Raw genomic sequence first — 13888 nt, 5'->3', positions numbered from 1 at the left:
TGAAAATATATACATAACATAAGAGAAGGATTTGAAGGTTACTACCAATAAATCAAGGAAGGTGGAGTAGAGGGTGGTGCGTAGGATTCTTGAAGCTTGTGCTTGAAGGTTGGAGCACTCTTGGTGGCTTTAGTGTGAAGGTAGAACACTTTTGGGCTTCCTTAACTCTTACTATATTTGGTGAAACAAGGAAAGAAGGGTGGTGGAGTGAGGAGGGGAGGGCTGCCGAAAATAAAGAAGAAGAAGAAGAAGAAGAAGAGAGGGAGAGCTTGCCTTGATGAGAAGTGATGGTGTGATTTCTTTCATTAATGCATATCTTGTAGGCACTAGGGAATTAATGTGTGAGGATGTCATGAGGTGAGGGGAATAGAGAGTGAGAAGAGAGAAGATGAGGAGAGGGAGGAGTGAGGGACGAGAGAGAGGGAGGTGAGTGAGAAGTGTGCATGTGTTTGTGAGAGCTTGAAGTGTGGAGGGATGTTGGCTAGAGAGGGTAGGCCTTAGATGGCTCATCATGCTTACATATGCCTCATTTAATGGTGGAGAAAGAGAAGGGTGTGGGAGAGGGTAGAGACCGAGAAAGGGAGATCGAGCAAGGGGGGGAGAGAAGTGTGAGCATGTGCATGTGTGAGCTTGAGAAGGGGGATTGTGTTGGCTAGTTAGATTAGCCTTTTAGGGGCTCCTTAATGGTGCATGTGGTCTCCATTTATGGGGGAGGAGAAGAGTAATGTGGGAGAGGGGAGGGAGTGAGTGTGGGTGAGAGTAAGACCGAGAGAGAGAGAATGAGAGAGATCGAGAGAGAGTGAGAGAGAAAGAGAGAGATCGAGAGTTTGAGAGAGAAAGAGAGAGATCGAGAGAGAGTGAGAGAGAAAGAGAGATATATATATTTAGTGTGTAGAAATATATCCCAAGAAAATATATCTATTCACGTGTGAGGAAAAATATATCTCAATTATGATATTACTAATATCATAATAACAATGCATCAATAAATCATATGTGAATATTCTACTAAGTAAAATATCTATATCACATAGACATTTCAATAAAAATATAGGGCGAAGATATGTCTTTCAATAATAGGATTTATAAGACCGGCGAAAATAATATCGCATCCTATTAAACTCTCAAAATAATTCTTATCTCATTTATTCGCCCACGTGCATAATTCCTCTAGCTACTATTTAAAACTCAATTTAAATACGAGCTAGGGCACAAATAGCTTCTCAAAATACAGGGTGTTACATGAATGGAGAAAGAATCTATTTCTTTTCAATTTCGCTAACGGTGAAGAGCGTGATTGGGTTCTTAAGCGACAACCTTGGCACTTTGATGGCCACCTCTTTGCCATTGCACCGTTGGATGGAGCAGCTCAGCCATCACATATTAACATTGTCAAGGGCAGTTTTTGGGTTCGGGCATATGACCTCCCCATGAGATGCCTGACCCATCCGATGATCCTCAGAAATATTGCTGCCCAAGTCGGTTCGGTTGAGGAGATTGACATGGTTACAAACTACTCTATGGCCCGGCTCTAAAAGCTTCCCCCCTCAAACGAATCCGCCCTCCAGGACACAAACATCACCCAAATTCAGCTGAAAACTGGCCCCAACATCCCCTTTCCCGTCGTCCTCGACCTCCACCCTTATCCTTCAATCATCCTGTTATAGAACCTTCTCATCCTATTAAACCGAACTGCTCAAATTCGGAAGATAGGATCCAGCATGATTCTAATCGTCCTATTGTGAAAACTTCCACTCCCATAACTCCAAGAACTCCTTCTGTTTCCCAAATCTCTACCCCCCAAATCACTATCCAGCTGCCTTTGGAAAATACCCTAAACAAAACTTATAATCCTCAAAGCTCTTTTCAGCCAGATATTGCCCTATTCCTACAATCAACTCACCAAAACTCTGCTAATAAGTTCAGCCGTCTTACCAGCAAGATCCCGGCTCCCCCCATGTTCTCTGAATCCACAAGCACGATGAACTCTACCCACTATCAGAATGCTTCGAATTTACTGCCTGATAACACTGGTCCTGTAAACAAACTCTTTTCAATCCTACCCAAACTCCCATACACTACCCAATCCTACCCAAATACTCCACATATCTCACAACGTTCTCTAGATACTGCATCTAGTTTAGAAGCTCCCTTCATTCCAACCCATGACCTTATTAATCTCCTTAATATTCAACAACCTTCCAAAAGCTCCCTTCCTAGCAACCCTAATCTTACTCAAACATCTCTCTCCTCAGTTATGAATGCCAGTCGCAAAACTTGGACGAGACGTCCACGTGAACAAAACTCCAAAAATCAGGAAACTATCACAAGACCTGATCCTTCTTCCCTTCGGAAACGGTACCCGCGCGAGGTGGAGGGTACCGCTTCTCCTGTCAAAGATGTGGCAATTGAGCTTGTTCAGAAACGGCTTAAAAGCACTAACATTGATGATTTGTCCTCCTCTTCTGCACTATCGGCGGAGATTGCTTCGGAGCAATCCCGCCGGGCACAATGAATTGCATTTTTTGGAATTGTCGGGGGCTTGGGAACCAATCGACAATTCAACAGTTGGTTTGGCTTGCCAAACACAAGCGGCCCGAAGTGGTGTTCCTCATGGAGACAAAGTTATGTGTCGAAGAGTGGAATCCCATTATTGGTAAGTTTGGGTTCGATCAGTTTTTTGCTGTGGATTGTGTTGTTACGGTGGAGGTCGTCGGGGTGGGCTTTGTTTACTGTGATCTGATAACTGCCAGGTCAGAATCAAATCTTCCTCGGACCATCATATTTTAGCTTCTATTGACGTCACGATGGTACTCATCCGAGCTGGGACTTGGGAGGGATTTATGGGTGGAGTGTCACGTCTGAACATGTTCTCACTTGGGATTTGATGAAGCAGCTCCTACCTCTGGTAACAGATAGATTCATCTTTGGAGGAGATTTTAACGAGACTCTGTACCACTATGAAAAAAGAGGTGGTAATCCAAAACCAGACTCTCGGTTGGCGGCTTTCCGGGAAGTGGTTGATTTTTGTTCTGTTATGGATCTTGGCTTCATGGGGGAGCCTTTCACTTGGTCCAATAATCAATTGGGATCTGATAATATCTTGGAACGGCTTGACATGATTTTTGGATCTTACTCTTGGATCGATGTTTTCCCGGGTTATGAAGTGACTCATCTTTTAAGAAAGTCCAGTGACCATTGCCCCATTTTGCTAGCACTTACAAAGTCGGAGGAAGACGAACGCTGTAAGCTTCTTTGTGAGGATTTATGGGCCAGAGGTGCGACTATCTCTTCTACTAGCGACTTTCAGGAAAAAATTGAGGCAATGGGTAAGGAGCTGAAAATTTGGGAGAAGCATGAATTTGGGCACGTTTGAAAACTGACTTCAAAGCTCCGGGACGAGCTGGAAGATTTACAGAAAGCCCATAATGAGCCTGATACTAAGGAGCAGCAGCGAGCCATTGAGAAGAATCTTGATGAGTTATTAGCTAAAGAAGAACTTATGTGGAAACAAAGGTCTAGGGCCGACTGGTTGGCTGAGGGAGACCGTAATACGGGATTCTTCCACAAGGTCGCGGAAGGAAGGAAGAAGCAAAATCATATTCGTGAGATTCAAACGGCTGATGGAACTATTATTAGAAGGAGCACAAACATGGATGAGATTTTTCGGTCCTATTTCAGTGAGCTCTTCACGGCTGGGCCTTCTCATGATCCCGGGGAGACGCTTAGCTCTATTGACCACATAGTCACTGATGAAATGAACAGGCAGATGGTGGCCCCATACACGAGCGAGGAGGTTAACCAGGCTCTCTCACAGATGCATCCCCTAAAGGCTCCCGGGCCCGATGGTATGCCTGTTTTATTTTACTCTTCCTGTTGGTCTTTTCTTAAGTTTGATATTATTCCTTTGGTTCTACGAGTCCTTAATCATGGTGAGAGTCCAAAAGCCTTAAACTCTACTTTCATTTGCTTGATTCCGAAAAAAAAAAGAAATGCACTCTTCCTGTTGATTTTCGGCCTATCAGCCTTTGCAATGTCGTTTACAAGCTTATCTCTAAGGTTATCACAAATAGGTTGAAAATTTTACTTCCCTCTATCATTCATGAAAGTCAATCAGCGTTTGTTCCGGGTAGGCAAATCACTGATAATGCTTTGCTAGCTTTTGAAATTTTCCATACGATGAAGCTTATCAAGGCAAAAGTTTGGGGGGGTTTTTCTTTCAAGTTGGATATGGCTAAGGCGTATGATAGAGTCGAATGGAATTTCTTAGAATCTATGCTGTGTCAGTTGGGTTTTATTACTCCTGTGGTTAACTTGATCATGCGTTGTGTTACGTCGGTTTCTTTTCGTGTTCTAGTTAATGGTTATCCAGGTCAGTCCTTTGAGCCCAGCAGAGGTTTGAGACAGGGTGATCCGCTGAGCCCCTTCCTGTTCTTATTTTCTGGGGAGGCGTTATCTGGACTTCTGAGGCGTGCGGAGACACGTTCGTTGCTCCATGGTGCGCGTCTTTGTCGCACTGCCCCCCGGGTGTCTCATCTTCTCTTTGCCGATGATTGCATTATTTTTGAAAGGGCAAACCAGAATGAGATTGAAGTGGTGAAGGGTATCCTAAAGCAATATGAGGCGGATTCTGGACAAAAAGTCAGTCTTGAGAAATCGGCTATTTCTTTTAGTACGGGCGTTCCTGGGGATGTGAGACAAGCTCTTTCTTCTCAGCTTTGGGTGAGTTGTGTGTTTAATCAGGGGAAGTACCTTGGTATTCCAAGCACGGTGGGTCGCTCTAAAGTGGAGATTTTTCAGTTACTTGTGGATAGAACGAGGAAGAAATCTAAAGATTGGAAGAGACGTTATCTTTCGGGTGCAGGTAAAATGGTGCTGATTAAAGATGTTCTCCAGTCCATTCCCACTTATCTCATGAGCTGTTTTGCTATTCCGAACCAAATCTGTCAACGCTTGAATAGTATTGCAGCTGCGTTCTTTTGGGGTCAAAAAAATGAAGAACGCCGTATCCATTGGAAAAAGTGGAAGAATTTGTGCCTTCCTAAAAGTGTGGGTGGTCTTGGATTCAGAGATTTAAGTCTGTTTAACGAAGCAATGTTGGCCAAACAAGCTTGGCGCATTCTACAAAATCCTCATTCTTTGTTGTCTCGGTCTCTCAAAGCTCGCTATTTTCCGCGATCGGATATTCTCCTTACTAGAAATGCCCACAACCCATCTTTTACATGGAAAAGCATTCTAGTGGGACGTGATCTTCTCGTGGAAGGTATTGCTTGGAAAGTGGGAAGAGGTGACAAAATTCGTATTGGTAGAGATGCATGGCTTCCGGATTGCAAAGGGAATTTTAAGGTGACTGAGGTTCAAGAGCAATGGAAAGATTCAAAGCTTAATTCTTTCTTCTCCATGGATGATTATACGTGGGATAGTGACAGACTTCAGGGCATTTTACCAGCTAATGAACTCGGCAAACTGCACTCTCATCTGAAACCGATGGATTCTAGATCGGATACTCCCTTCTGGCCGTCTGGAAAGTTTGGCTCTTTTACGGTGAAATCTGGGTACTTACTTGCTTGCTCTTTACGTCAACGCAATGAGGCTTCTCCCTCTCGGTTGGTGAATCCACTGTGGAATTGGATTTGGGGTCTTGAGGTAGTCCCAAAGGTTAAGCTGTTTTTGTGGAAATGTCTCTCGGGAGCTCTCCCAACTTCTCAAGCTCTGGTGGTACGTTCTATTGATATTGACCCGTTTTGTCGCAGATGTGGAGCCTCTGAGGAAACTGCAGAGCATGCTCTTAGAGATTGCCCGTGGGTCTCTTTTTTTTGGGAAAGTTCGGTTCTTAGAATCCAGCCAATCCCGCCGGATGGTTTGATCTCTTTGGAGGAATGGTTTGAAAGAATCCGTCAGAATCCTCATAAAGAAGTTCACCAATCTTTTGCTTCTCTGCTGTGGTCTTTGTGGTACGCTCGAAATTTGCTGGTTTTTCAGGGAAAGGTTTTATCTCACGAGGATTGTGTTGGGGTGGCGCAGCGAGCTATCTGGACTAGGAGGGTGTGTTTGGGGTCGGCTGCTGCTAAACCTGTGACTTTGACGTGCAACCAAGATGTGCAGCTCAAGATCTCTTGCGATGCTGCTTTGGATGGAGTTGCAGGGATGGGGTTTGGGGTTGTTATATCTAATGGAGACGGCGAGATTGAGGGTTGTAGTTACGGCCATAGACAAGGAGTTTTTTCTGCTTTGGAAGGGGAAGCAATAGCTGTGTTGGAAGGCCTATTATTGTGCAAGGAGCGTGGTATTTCGAGTGCTATTATTGAGACGGACTGTCAACCTTTGTTCTGGCGTCTGTCTAGAAGAGATACGGATTTATCATATGTTGGAGACACCCTTTCTGAGATATTTAAGGTGGCTGCGTTGATGAGTGATTTATGCTTAATTGTTCTAATTTTAGGGGTTTGAATGAGCTCATTGTAAGTTAAATCTTCTGAAAATTGGTGCGTTTTATGGTGTATTTGATGCTTTTCAGGAGATTTAGGTTTTAAAGGTGGAAGAGTATAATTTTGGGGATTTTTGGCTAAAAATGGCGTTTTTACGCCAGACCAGAGCAGAGCAGAGAAATCGTCTCAGACAGAGCAGAGAACTCGCTAAGTCAGAGAACTCGCTAAGTCAGAGAAATCGCATGCCAGAGCAGCGAAATGGGAAGCCAGAGAAATCCGCGGACCGCCAGAGGAGAAAAGCGCCAGAGGAGTCGACCGCCAGAGGAGAAAGGCGCCAGAGAGAAAAGCGCCAGAGGAGAGAAAAGCGCCAGAGGAGAGAAAAGCGCCAGAGGAGTCGACCGCCAGAGAGGAGAAAAGCGCCAGAGGAGTCACCAGCCAGAGGAGTCACTAGTCAGAGAGGTCTCTAGCCAGAGGAGTCAAAAGTCAGAGGAATCGAGAAGCCAGAGCAGAAGAATCACCTATTCCTCTGCCGAGAAGCGCCAGCATCAGAGAAGTAAAGTCCAGCGCTCGATAGCAGAGAACTCACCGTTCCTCTGGCGAATGCCAGAGAGGAAGCGATTCCGCTGGAGACCCATTCCTCTGGCGAATGCCAGAGCGGAAGCCATTTCGCTGGCGAGAGCCCCGAATTCCACCAGAGTAGGAGTGTTCCCAGAGCGCGCATTGCAGCTGGAAGTTGCCTTATTTTGCACGATTCTATTGCCTTTAGAATTCTTCTTTGCATGGCAACTTCCATGGTGATCCATAGGGAATTGAAGTCTATAAATAGGGCCATACTTTTCATTGTAATAATCAATCCCTTGCCCTAGTTTTAGACGCCATCTTTGCAATCTATTGGCATCCGAAGCTTAGGAATTTACTTACTTTCATAGTTTCAAGTTTTTATTGTTCTAAGTTAGATTTCAATTTCGTTTTTAGTTTAGTTTCTTGGATTGTGATTGCGTGACACGATTACACGTTCAAGGATTTTACGGTATTTCGTATTTAATTTAATTTATTTCTGTTTAATCATGTTTACGTTTTTCATTCATGTTTATGCTTTCTTCTTAATTATGCAATTTAAATTATGCACTTTAGTTTATGCCTAGATTAGAAGTCTTTACTTTTACAAGTATTTACTTTCATAAGTAGGTTTAATTTAAGTTCTTTAAAATCTTGTCTAGGGTTTAATAGTTCAATTCGCCTAGCTTAGTTTTACAATTCGGTTTTTACTTAAGTTTTTAATTCTAAGTTTTAGTTTAATAATCAATCTCTTTACTGCTTTCTTTATTGTTTTTCCTGCGATACTACTAAAAGCCCTTAAAGACTTTCCTTGAGAGATGACACTGGGTCAACTTACCATCACTAGGATGTCCTTGTTCTATTGCAAGTCAAACTAGAGGTGTTCTAGGTTGAGTCAAATTTTGGCGCCGTTGCCGGGAAAAGTTTTAGGCGTTTTAGTTGTGTCGTTTTATTTGCTTTATTTAATTTCCAGTTTTTACGTTTTTGTTTTTACTTTTCTTTTCTTTCCACCCGGTGCGTTTCACCCGTGTGTTAAGTGTTGTGTATGCAGGGACGCCGTAGTCTGAAAAGAAAATTAACGTCCCCGCTGGATAACACTCGAACACGTACTAGAGCAGACGCATTATACTCTGACTCTGATTCCGAGGATAGCGCTGCAAGCCTCGCCAATTCCAGCTCTGACTCCGATCTTGACGTTCCAGAGCAAACCGTAGTAGAGGAGGCATCCAGCTCTGACCAGCCAGAGCAGACCACAGCCACGGCAGAACACACTAAGGAGGAAAAGGCCAGCTCCGCCAATTTTCACACTGAGCAGGATTTACACGAGGAAAAAGAAGTCATGGCTCAACACATGGAGTACATGGGAGACTTCACCAGGCCGGTGATTGGAGATACAAACACGTCGGCAATCGTGCTCCCCGCTGCTGTGAGAAACTACAATCTCAAACCTAATGATTCGAATCTGCTGCCGGTGTTCCACGGGATGCCAAGCGAGGATGCGCTACAATTCATCCGGGATTTTTGCACACAAGTGCAAACAATCCCTCTACTTACTCTTACGGAGGATCAACTCAAGCTCAAGTGCTTCCCTTATGCACTTAAAGACCGGGCGAGGACGTGGATGCTATCTCTGCCGCCCAACTCTATCACTACGTGGGGAGATGCTTGTGAAAAGTTCATGCTGAAATACTACCCAAGTCACAAGACACAGGAGCTGAGAACAAAAATAATGGAGTTCACCCAAGGAGCGGACGAGCCTTTACACGAAGCTTGGGAGAGATATGAAGAACTCCTCCGCCAATGTCCTCAACATCAATTCACTAATGTGATGTTGATGCAGTTTTTCTACGATGGGTTAGTAGAAACTGCTCAATTTATGGTGGATAGCACAGCAGGAGGAAACATAGCTCGGAAGACAGCGGCAGACCTGAAAGAGATCTTCAAGACATTGGCCGAAAGCTCCCAACAGAAATCTGTCCGTGGAAGAAGAGTTGATGCCAGCGCGGTGACAAATCAGTTTGAGCTGCAGAAGCAAGTAGCCGATCTTGTGAGACAAGTGGAGCATCTCAAGATGGGCAAGATGGAAAATTCTCCAGTTCAGAGTTCAACGTCGCCGAATCCAGCCATGCAGTACGTAGAGTCGTGTGGTATTTGTGGAGATGTCAGCCATGGAGCCCATGAGTGTCATCGAATGGGAGAATTTACTCCGGAAGGACAAGCTGAGGTCTATGCGGCACAAGGATTTCAGAGCTATAATCAAATGCAGAGCAGACCTGGATTCGTGCAACACTACAATCAAGGGCAAGGCTATAATCAAGGACAGAGCTATAACCAAGGGCAGAGCAGACCGCAGAAGTATAATCAAGGGCAGAACGTCAATAATGGATGGAGAGGTCAGCAGCCCTGCCCACCGCAACAAAATTTTCCCCAACAATATCCACCGAGGTATCAACAGCAAGGGAATTTTCAGCCTTCGCAGCAACATGCTCAGCCCCAGAAGTCATCTCCATATTTTGCTTGCTAATCTCCATAAAAGCTTGCAACGTATCTTCAAGTGATGACTTCTGCCCCATATTCAGCCCCAGAAGTCATCACTTGAAGATACGTTGCAAGCTTTTATGGAGATTAGCAAGCAAAATATGGAGATGACTAAACAGAATATGGAGTCTCAAGCATCCACCATAAAAAGACTTGAGACCACCGTAGGGCAACTGTCGGGCACCTTGAACCAATTGCAGCAGCAACAGCAGCCCGGAAAATTCCATGGTCAACCCTTGCAAACTCATCAGGCTCAAGCTATCACTGTTCTCCGTAGTGGTAAATTGGTAGACAATCAAGTGGAGGTACCAGAGCCGACTCGCAGGCCAGAGCTGATCTGACCGCCAGTTCTAACAAAGCCGTTCACTCTGTCACGATCACCAGCTCTGACGAGTTTAGCCATGCCAAAGTCAGAGCTTCCGAAATCACCTCTGGCGAAGCCAGTCCTGCCGATTCCAGAGATGCCGAAGGCACCTCTGGCGAAGCCAGCTCTGCCGAGTCCAGAGATGCCGAAGTTACCTCTGGAGAAGTCAGTTCTGCAGAGTTCCACCGCACAAGGTTCAATTCTGCCAAGTTCCACTCTGACGAGCCCTTATGAAGAAAAAGGACCAGAGCAGAAGAAAAAGGAAGGAGAGAAGGAAGATCACCCAAAAGACGGAGTGATGGAGGAAGGAAAAGAGGCCAAACTACACAAATCCACTACACCTTATCGGCCACCAATTCCTTTTCCGGGCAGATTGCGGAATGAAAAGATGGATAAACAGTTCGCCGACTTCTACAACATGCTTGCCAAGGTGAACGTGAATCTGCCCCTCCTGGATGTGATCAGAAAAGTCCCAGCGTATGTGAAGTTTTTTAAGGAGTTAGTCTCCAACAAGCGGAAGTTCGAGGACAATGAGAAGGTTCTGGTCTCAGAAATTGTGAACTCGATCATACAGCAGCCTCTGCCACCAAAGCAACGCGACCCAGGTAGCTTCGTGATTAAAATTGCTTTAGGAAATGGTAAGGAAGCTACGGGAATGTTAGATTTGGGTGCTGGAATTAACCTTATGCCTTACTCTATTTTCAAACAATTAGAGTTAGGTGATTTGAAACCCACCCGCATGTGTCTACAACTCGCCGATAGGTCCGTTAGATACCCCCGTGGGATCATAGAGGATGTTTTAGTAAATGTTGGGGGCTTGATTATTCCCGTAGATTTTGTGGTTCTCGACATTGGGGAGGTGCATGAAAATGGTGTAGAGCACACACTACTGTTAGAAAGACCGTTTATGGCAACCACTAACACCTTAATTGATGTTAAGGATGGAAATATTAAAATGACTGTGTTAGGGGAGTCAGTGTCTTTCTCTGTGCATGATAGTCGTGCTATGCCTTCTGCAAATTTTATCAACGAATGCTCCTTTATAGATCCTATTGATGGCTTGGTTGAGAAGGTATTTTTACAGGAGCAGGAGTGTGTGGAAGTCTGTGCTGGATCGACAGACATGGAAGAGCTAGCTCGGGAAGCTAAAGAGTTCAGCTCTCCACTGCCCAGCGCTGCCCCCTTCAGCTCTGCAACCTTCAGCTCTCCACTGCCCAGCGCTGCACCCTTCAGCTCAGCTATGCCGAGCTCTGTGCTGCCCCGCACTGCCCAGCCAGTTATGCCGAGCTCAGCCATGTCTAGTCCAGCTCTGCCGAGCTCAGTGCTGCACTGCCATACGGAGCTGCCCATTGATGAACAGATGAGAACCACGAGGCCAGCGCTGGAACTGAAGGAACTCCCAGCCAATCTCAAATACATGTTCTTAGAAGAGAAAAAGGAAAAGCCGAGGTTAAGATCGGTAGCGTTGTCCCTGAATAAAGAAGGCGTGTTGCCAAAGGACGTGTTTGACCCTGGCGCAACCCATTCTAAGGAGAATTTCAGAGGAGACAGACATCGCATGAAATCCTACTATGGGCGGAGTATTCCTATGGTGGTGGAGTCTCACACTCTGCACGATCCTCACTAAAGATCAAACTGAAGTCGGGCTGGAGACTTTAACTCTAGCGCTTGGTGGGAGGCAACCCACCGTTGGTTTGTTTTTACTTTCTGTTTTTCTTTGTTTTTAGTTGTGTGTTTCGTGTCTCTCCTAAGTTTTGGATGCTTTGCGGATACTATGATGCTTGGTGAGCATATATTATTTTCAGCGCTGCACTTCTCCGCGCTGTACTTTTTCGCGCTCGCTGCAGTTCTAACTCTGCCACAGACCGCAAAGCCCCTTCTTAACCGCCTCTCACGATGCTTCAGTTTCTCAATGCCAATAATCAGGGACGTTTTCTTAACTCTTCTTATTTCTTTTGTGCCCTGAGGACATAGCATGCTTTAAGTGTGGGGGGTGTTTTATTGTGCATATATTTTCAATTGGGCGAGATTAGTCTTTCTATGCTTAGTTTTTGGTCTCGAATCTTGCTAATTTTTATGAATTTGTGGAAGAGTAGATGGTTTTCGATGCGAATTTCGGGTTTGTGAATGAATGGTGGTTATTCTTGTTTTACTCTTGATATATGTTTCTTGATTGTGCAAAGAATTAAGAGTTTTGTTACAACACGATTGTAAGTTAGTAAAACGTGATTTGTCCGGTAGATGCTAGAAGGAGTGTTGTCATTGTGATTGCCTACGATCGTATCTTATCTGTGAAATGTGAAAAATTTTGGACGAATTGCCAATTTTAAAATTGCCAGCTCTGAAACATCTGGCCTGTTCTGAAATGTGTTAGCTCTGAGTCTCTGCTCCTCTAGTCTAACTATGAGCATGGGAAATCACGTGAAAAGACTTTGGATTACATCCAAATGGTTTTTATTTCACGAATTATGGCTCAACTGTCGAAAATTTTAAGCACACAAAGTGTGAAAATGGTGATATTGATTATAAAGGCGATCACATTAGGGAATTCACTTCTAGCGGAGAATTGGGTCTGATCGAATTGCTTACATTACTCTTTTGTTGCTTCTTAAACTTTGAGTTACTTGCATGATCGAGAAATGTGTGTTGATTGTAAAATTTTGAATTGACTTGATGAATGTTTGGATGGAAATTAGCATTGTTGAAATCAATCTCTTCCTATGATTCATACGGATTTTGCTTGAGGACAAGCAAAAGGCTAAGTGTGGGGGGGTTGATTTATGCTTAATTGTTCTAATTTTAGGGGTTTGAATGAGCTCATTGTAAGTTAAATCTTCTGGAAATTGGTGCGTTTTATGGTGTATTTGATGCTTTTCAGGAGATTTAGGTTTTAAAGGTGGAAGAGTATAATTTTGGGGATTTTTAGCTAAAAATGGCGTTTTTACGCCAGACCAGACCAGAGCAGAGAAATCGTCTCAGACAGAGCAGAGAACTCGCTAAGTCAGAGAAATCGCATGCCAGAGCAGCAAAATGGGAAGCCAGAGAAATCCGCGGACCGCCAGAGGAGAAAAGCACCAGAGGAGTCGACCGCCAGAGGAGAAAGGCGCCAGAGAGAAAAGCGCCAGAGGAGAGAAAAGCGCCAGAGGAGTCACCAGCCAGAGGAGTCACTAGTCAGAGAGGTCTCTAGCCAGAGGAGTCAAAAGTCAGAGGAATCGAGAAGCCAGAGCAGAAGAATCACCTATTCCTCTGCCGAGAAGCGCCAGCATCAGAGAAGTAAAGTCCAGCGCTCGATAGCAGAGAACTCACCGTTCCTCTGGCGAATGCCAGAGAGGAAGCGATTCCGCTGGAGACCCATTCCTCTGGCGAATGCCAGAGCGGAAGCCATTTCGCTGGCGAGAGCCCCGAATTCCACCAGAGTAGAAGTGTTCCCAGAGCGCGCATTGCAGCTGGAAGTTGCCTTATTTTGCACGATTCTATTGCCTTTAGAATTCTTCTTTGCATGGCAACTTCCATGGTGATCCATAGGGAATTGAAGTCTATAAATAGGGCCATACTTTTCATTGTAATAATCAATCCCTTGCCCTAGTTTTAGACGCCATCTTTGCAATCTGTTGGCATCCGAAGCTTAGGAATTTACTTACTTTCATAGTTTCAAGTTTTTATTGTTCTAAGTTAGATTTCAATTTCGTTTTTAGTTTAGTTTCTTGGATTGTGATTGCGTGACACGATTACACGTTCAAGGATTTTACGGTATTTCGTATTTAATTTAATTTATTTCTGTTTAATCATGTTTACGTTTTTCATTCATGTTTATGCTTTCTTCTTAATTATGCAATTTAAATTATGCACTTTAGTTTATGCCTAGATTAGAAGTCTTTACTTTTACAAGTATTTACTTTCATAAGTAGGTTTAATTTAAGTTCTTTAAAATCTTGTCTAGGGTTTAATAGTTCAATTCGCCTAGCTTAGTTTTACAATTCGGTTTTTACTTAAGTTTTTA

General features: G+C 44.2%; 2 protein-coding genes across 2 annotated transcripts; both read left to right on the top strand.

Annotated features, from left to right (window-relative positions):
- Positions 1-2887: 2887 nt before the first annotated feature.
- On the top strand, positions 2888-6450 carry LOC130994060 (uncharacterized). Its single transcript, XM_057919115.1, has 3 exons — positions 2888-3322; positions 3392-3848; positions 4118-6450. The coding sequence occupies exons 1-3, from the start codon at positions 2888-2890 to the stop codon at positions 6448-6450; spliced, it is 3225 nt and encodes a 1074-aa protein (XP_057775098.1).
- A 3856-nt stretch (positions 6451-10306) lies between these two features.
- On the top strand, positions 10307-11515 carry LOC130994003 (uncharacterized). Its single transcript, XM_057919062.1, has one exon. It carries the CDS (start codon positions 10307-10309, stop codon positions 11513-11515), a length of 1209 nt encoding a protein of 402 aa, XP_057775045.1.
- The last annotated feature ends 2373 nt before the right edge of the window (positions 11516-13888 follow it).

Source organism: Salvia miltiorrhiza, chromosome 1 (genome assembly GCF_028751815.1).
Source record: "Salvia miltiorrhiza cultivar Shanhuang (shh) chromosome 1, IMPLAD_Smil_shh, whole genome shotgun sequence".
Lineage (NCBI taxonomy): Eukaryota > Viridiplantae > Streptophyta > Magnoliopsida > Lamiales > Lamiaceae > Salvia > Salvia miltiorrhiza.
This window is presented reverse-complemented; position numbering and strand designations above follow the sequence as displayed.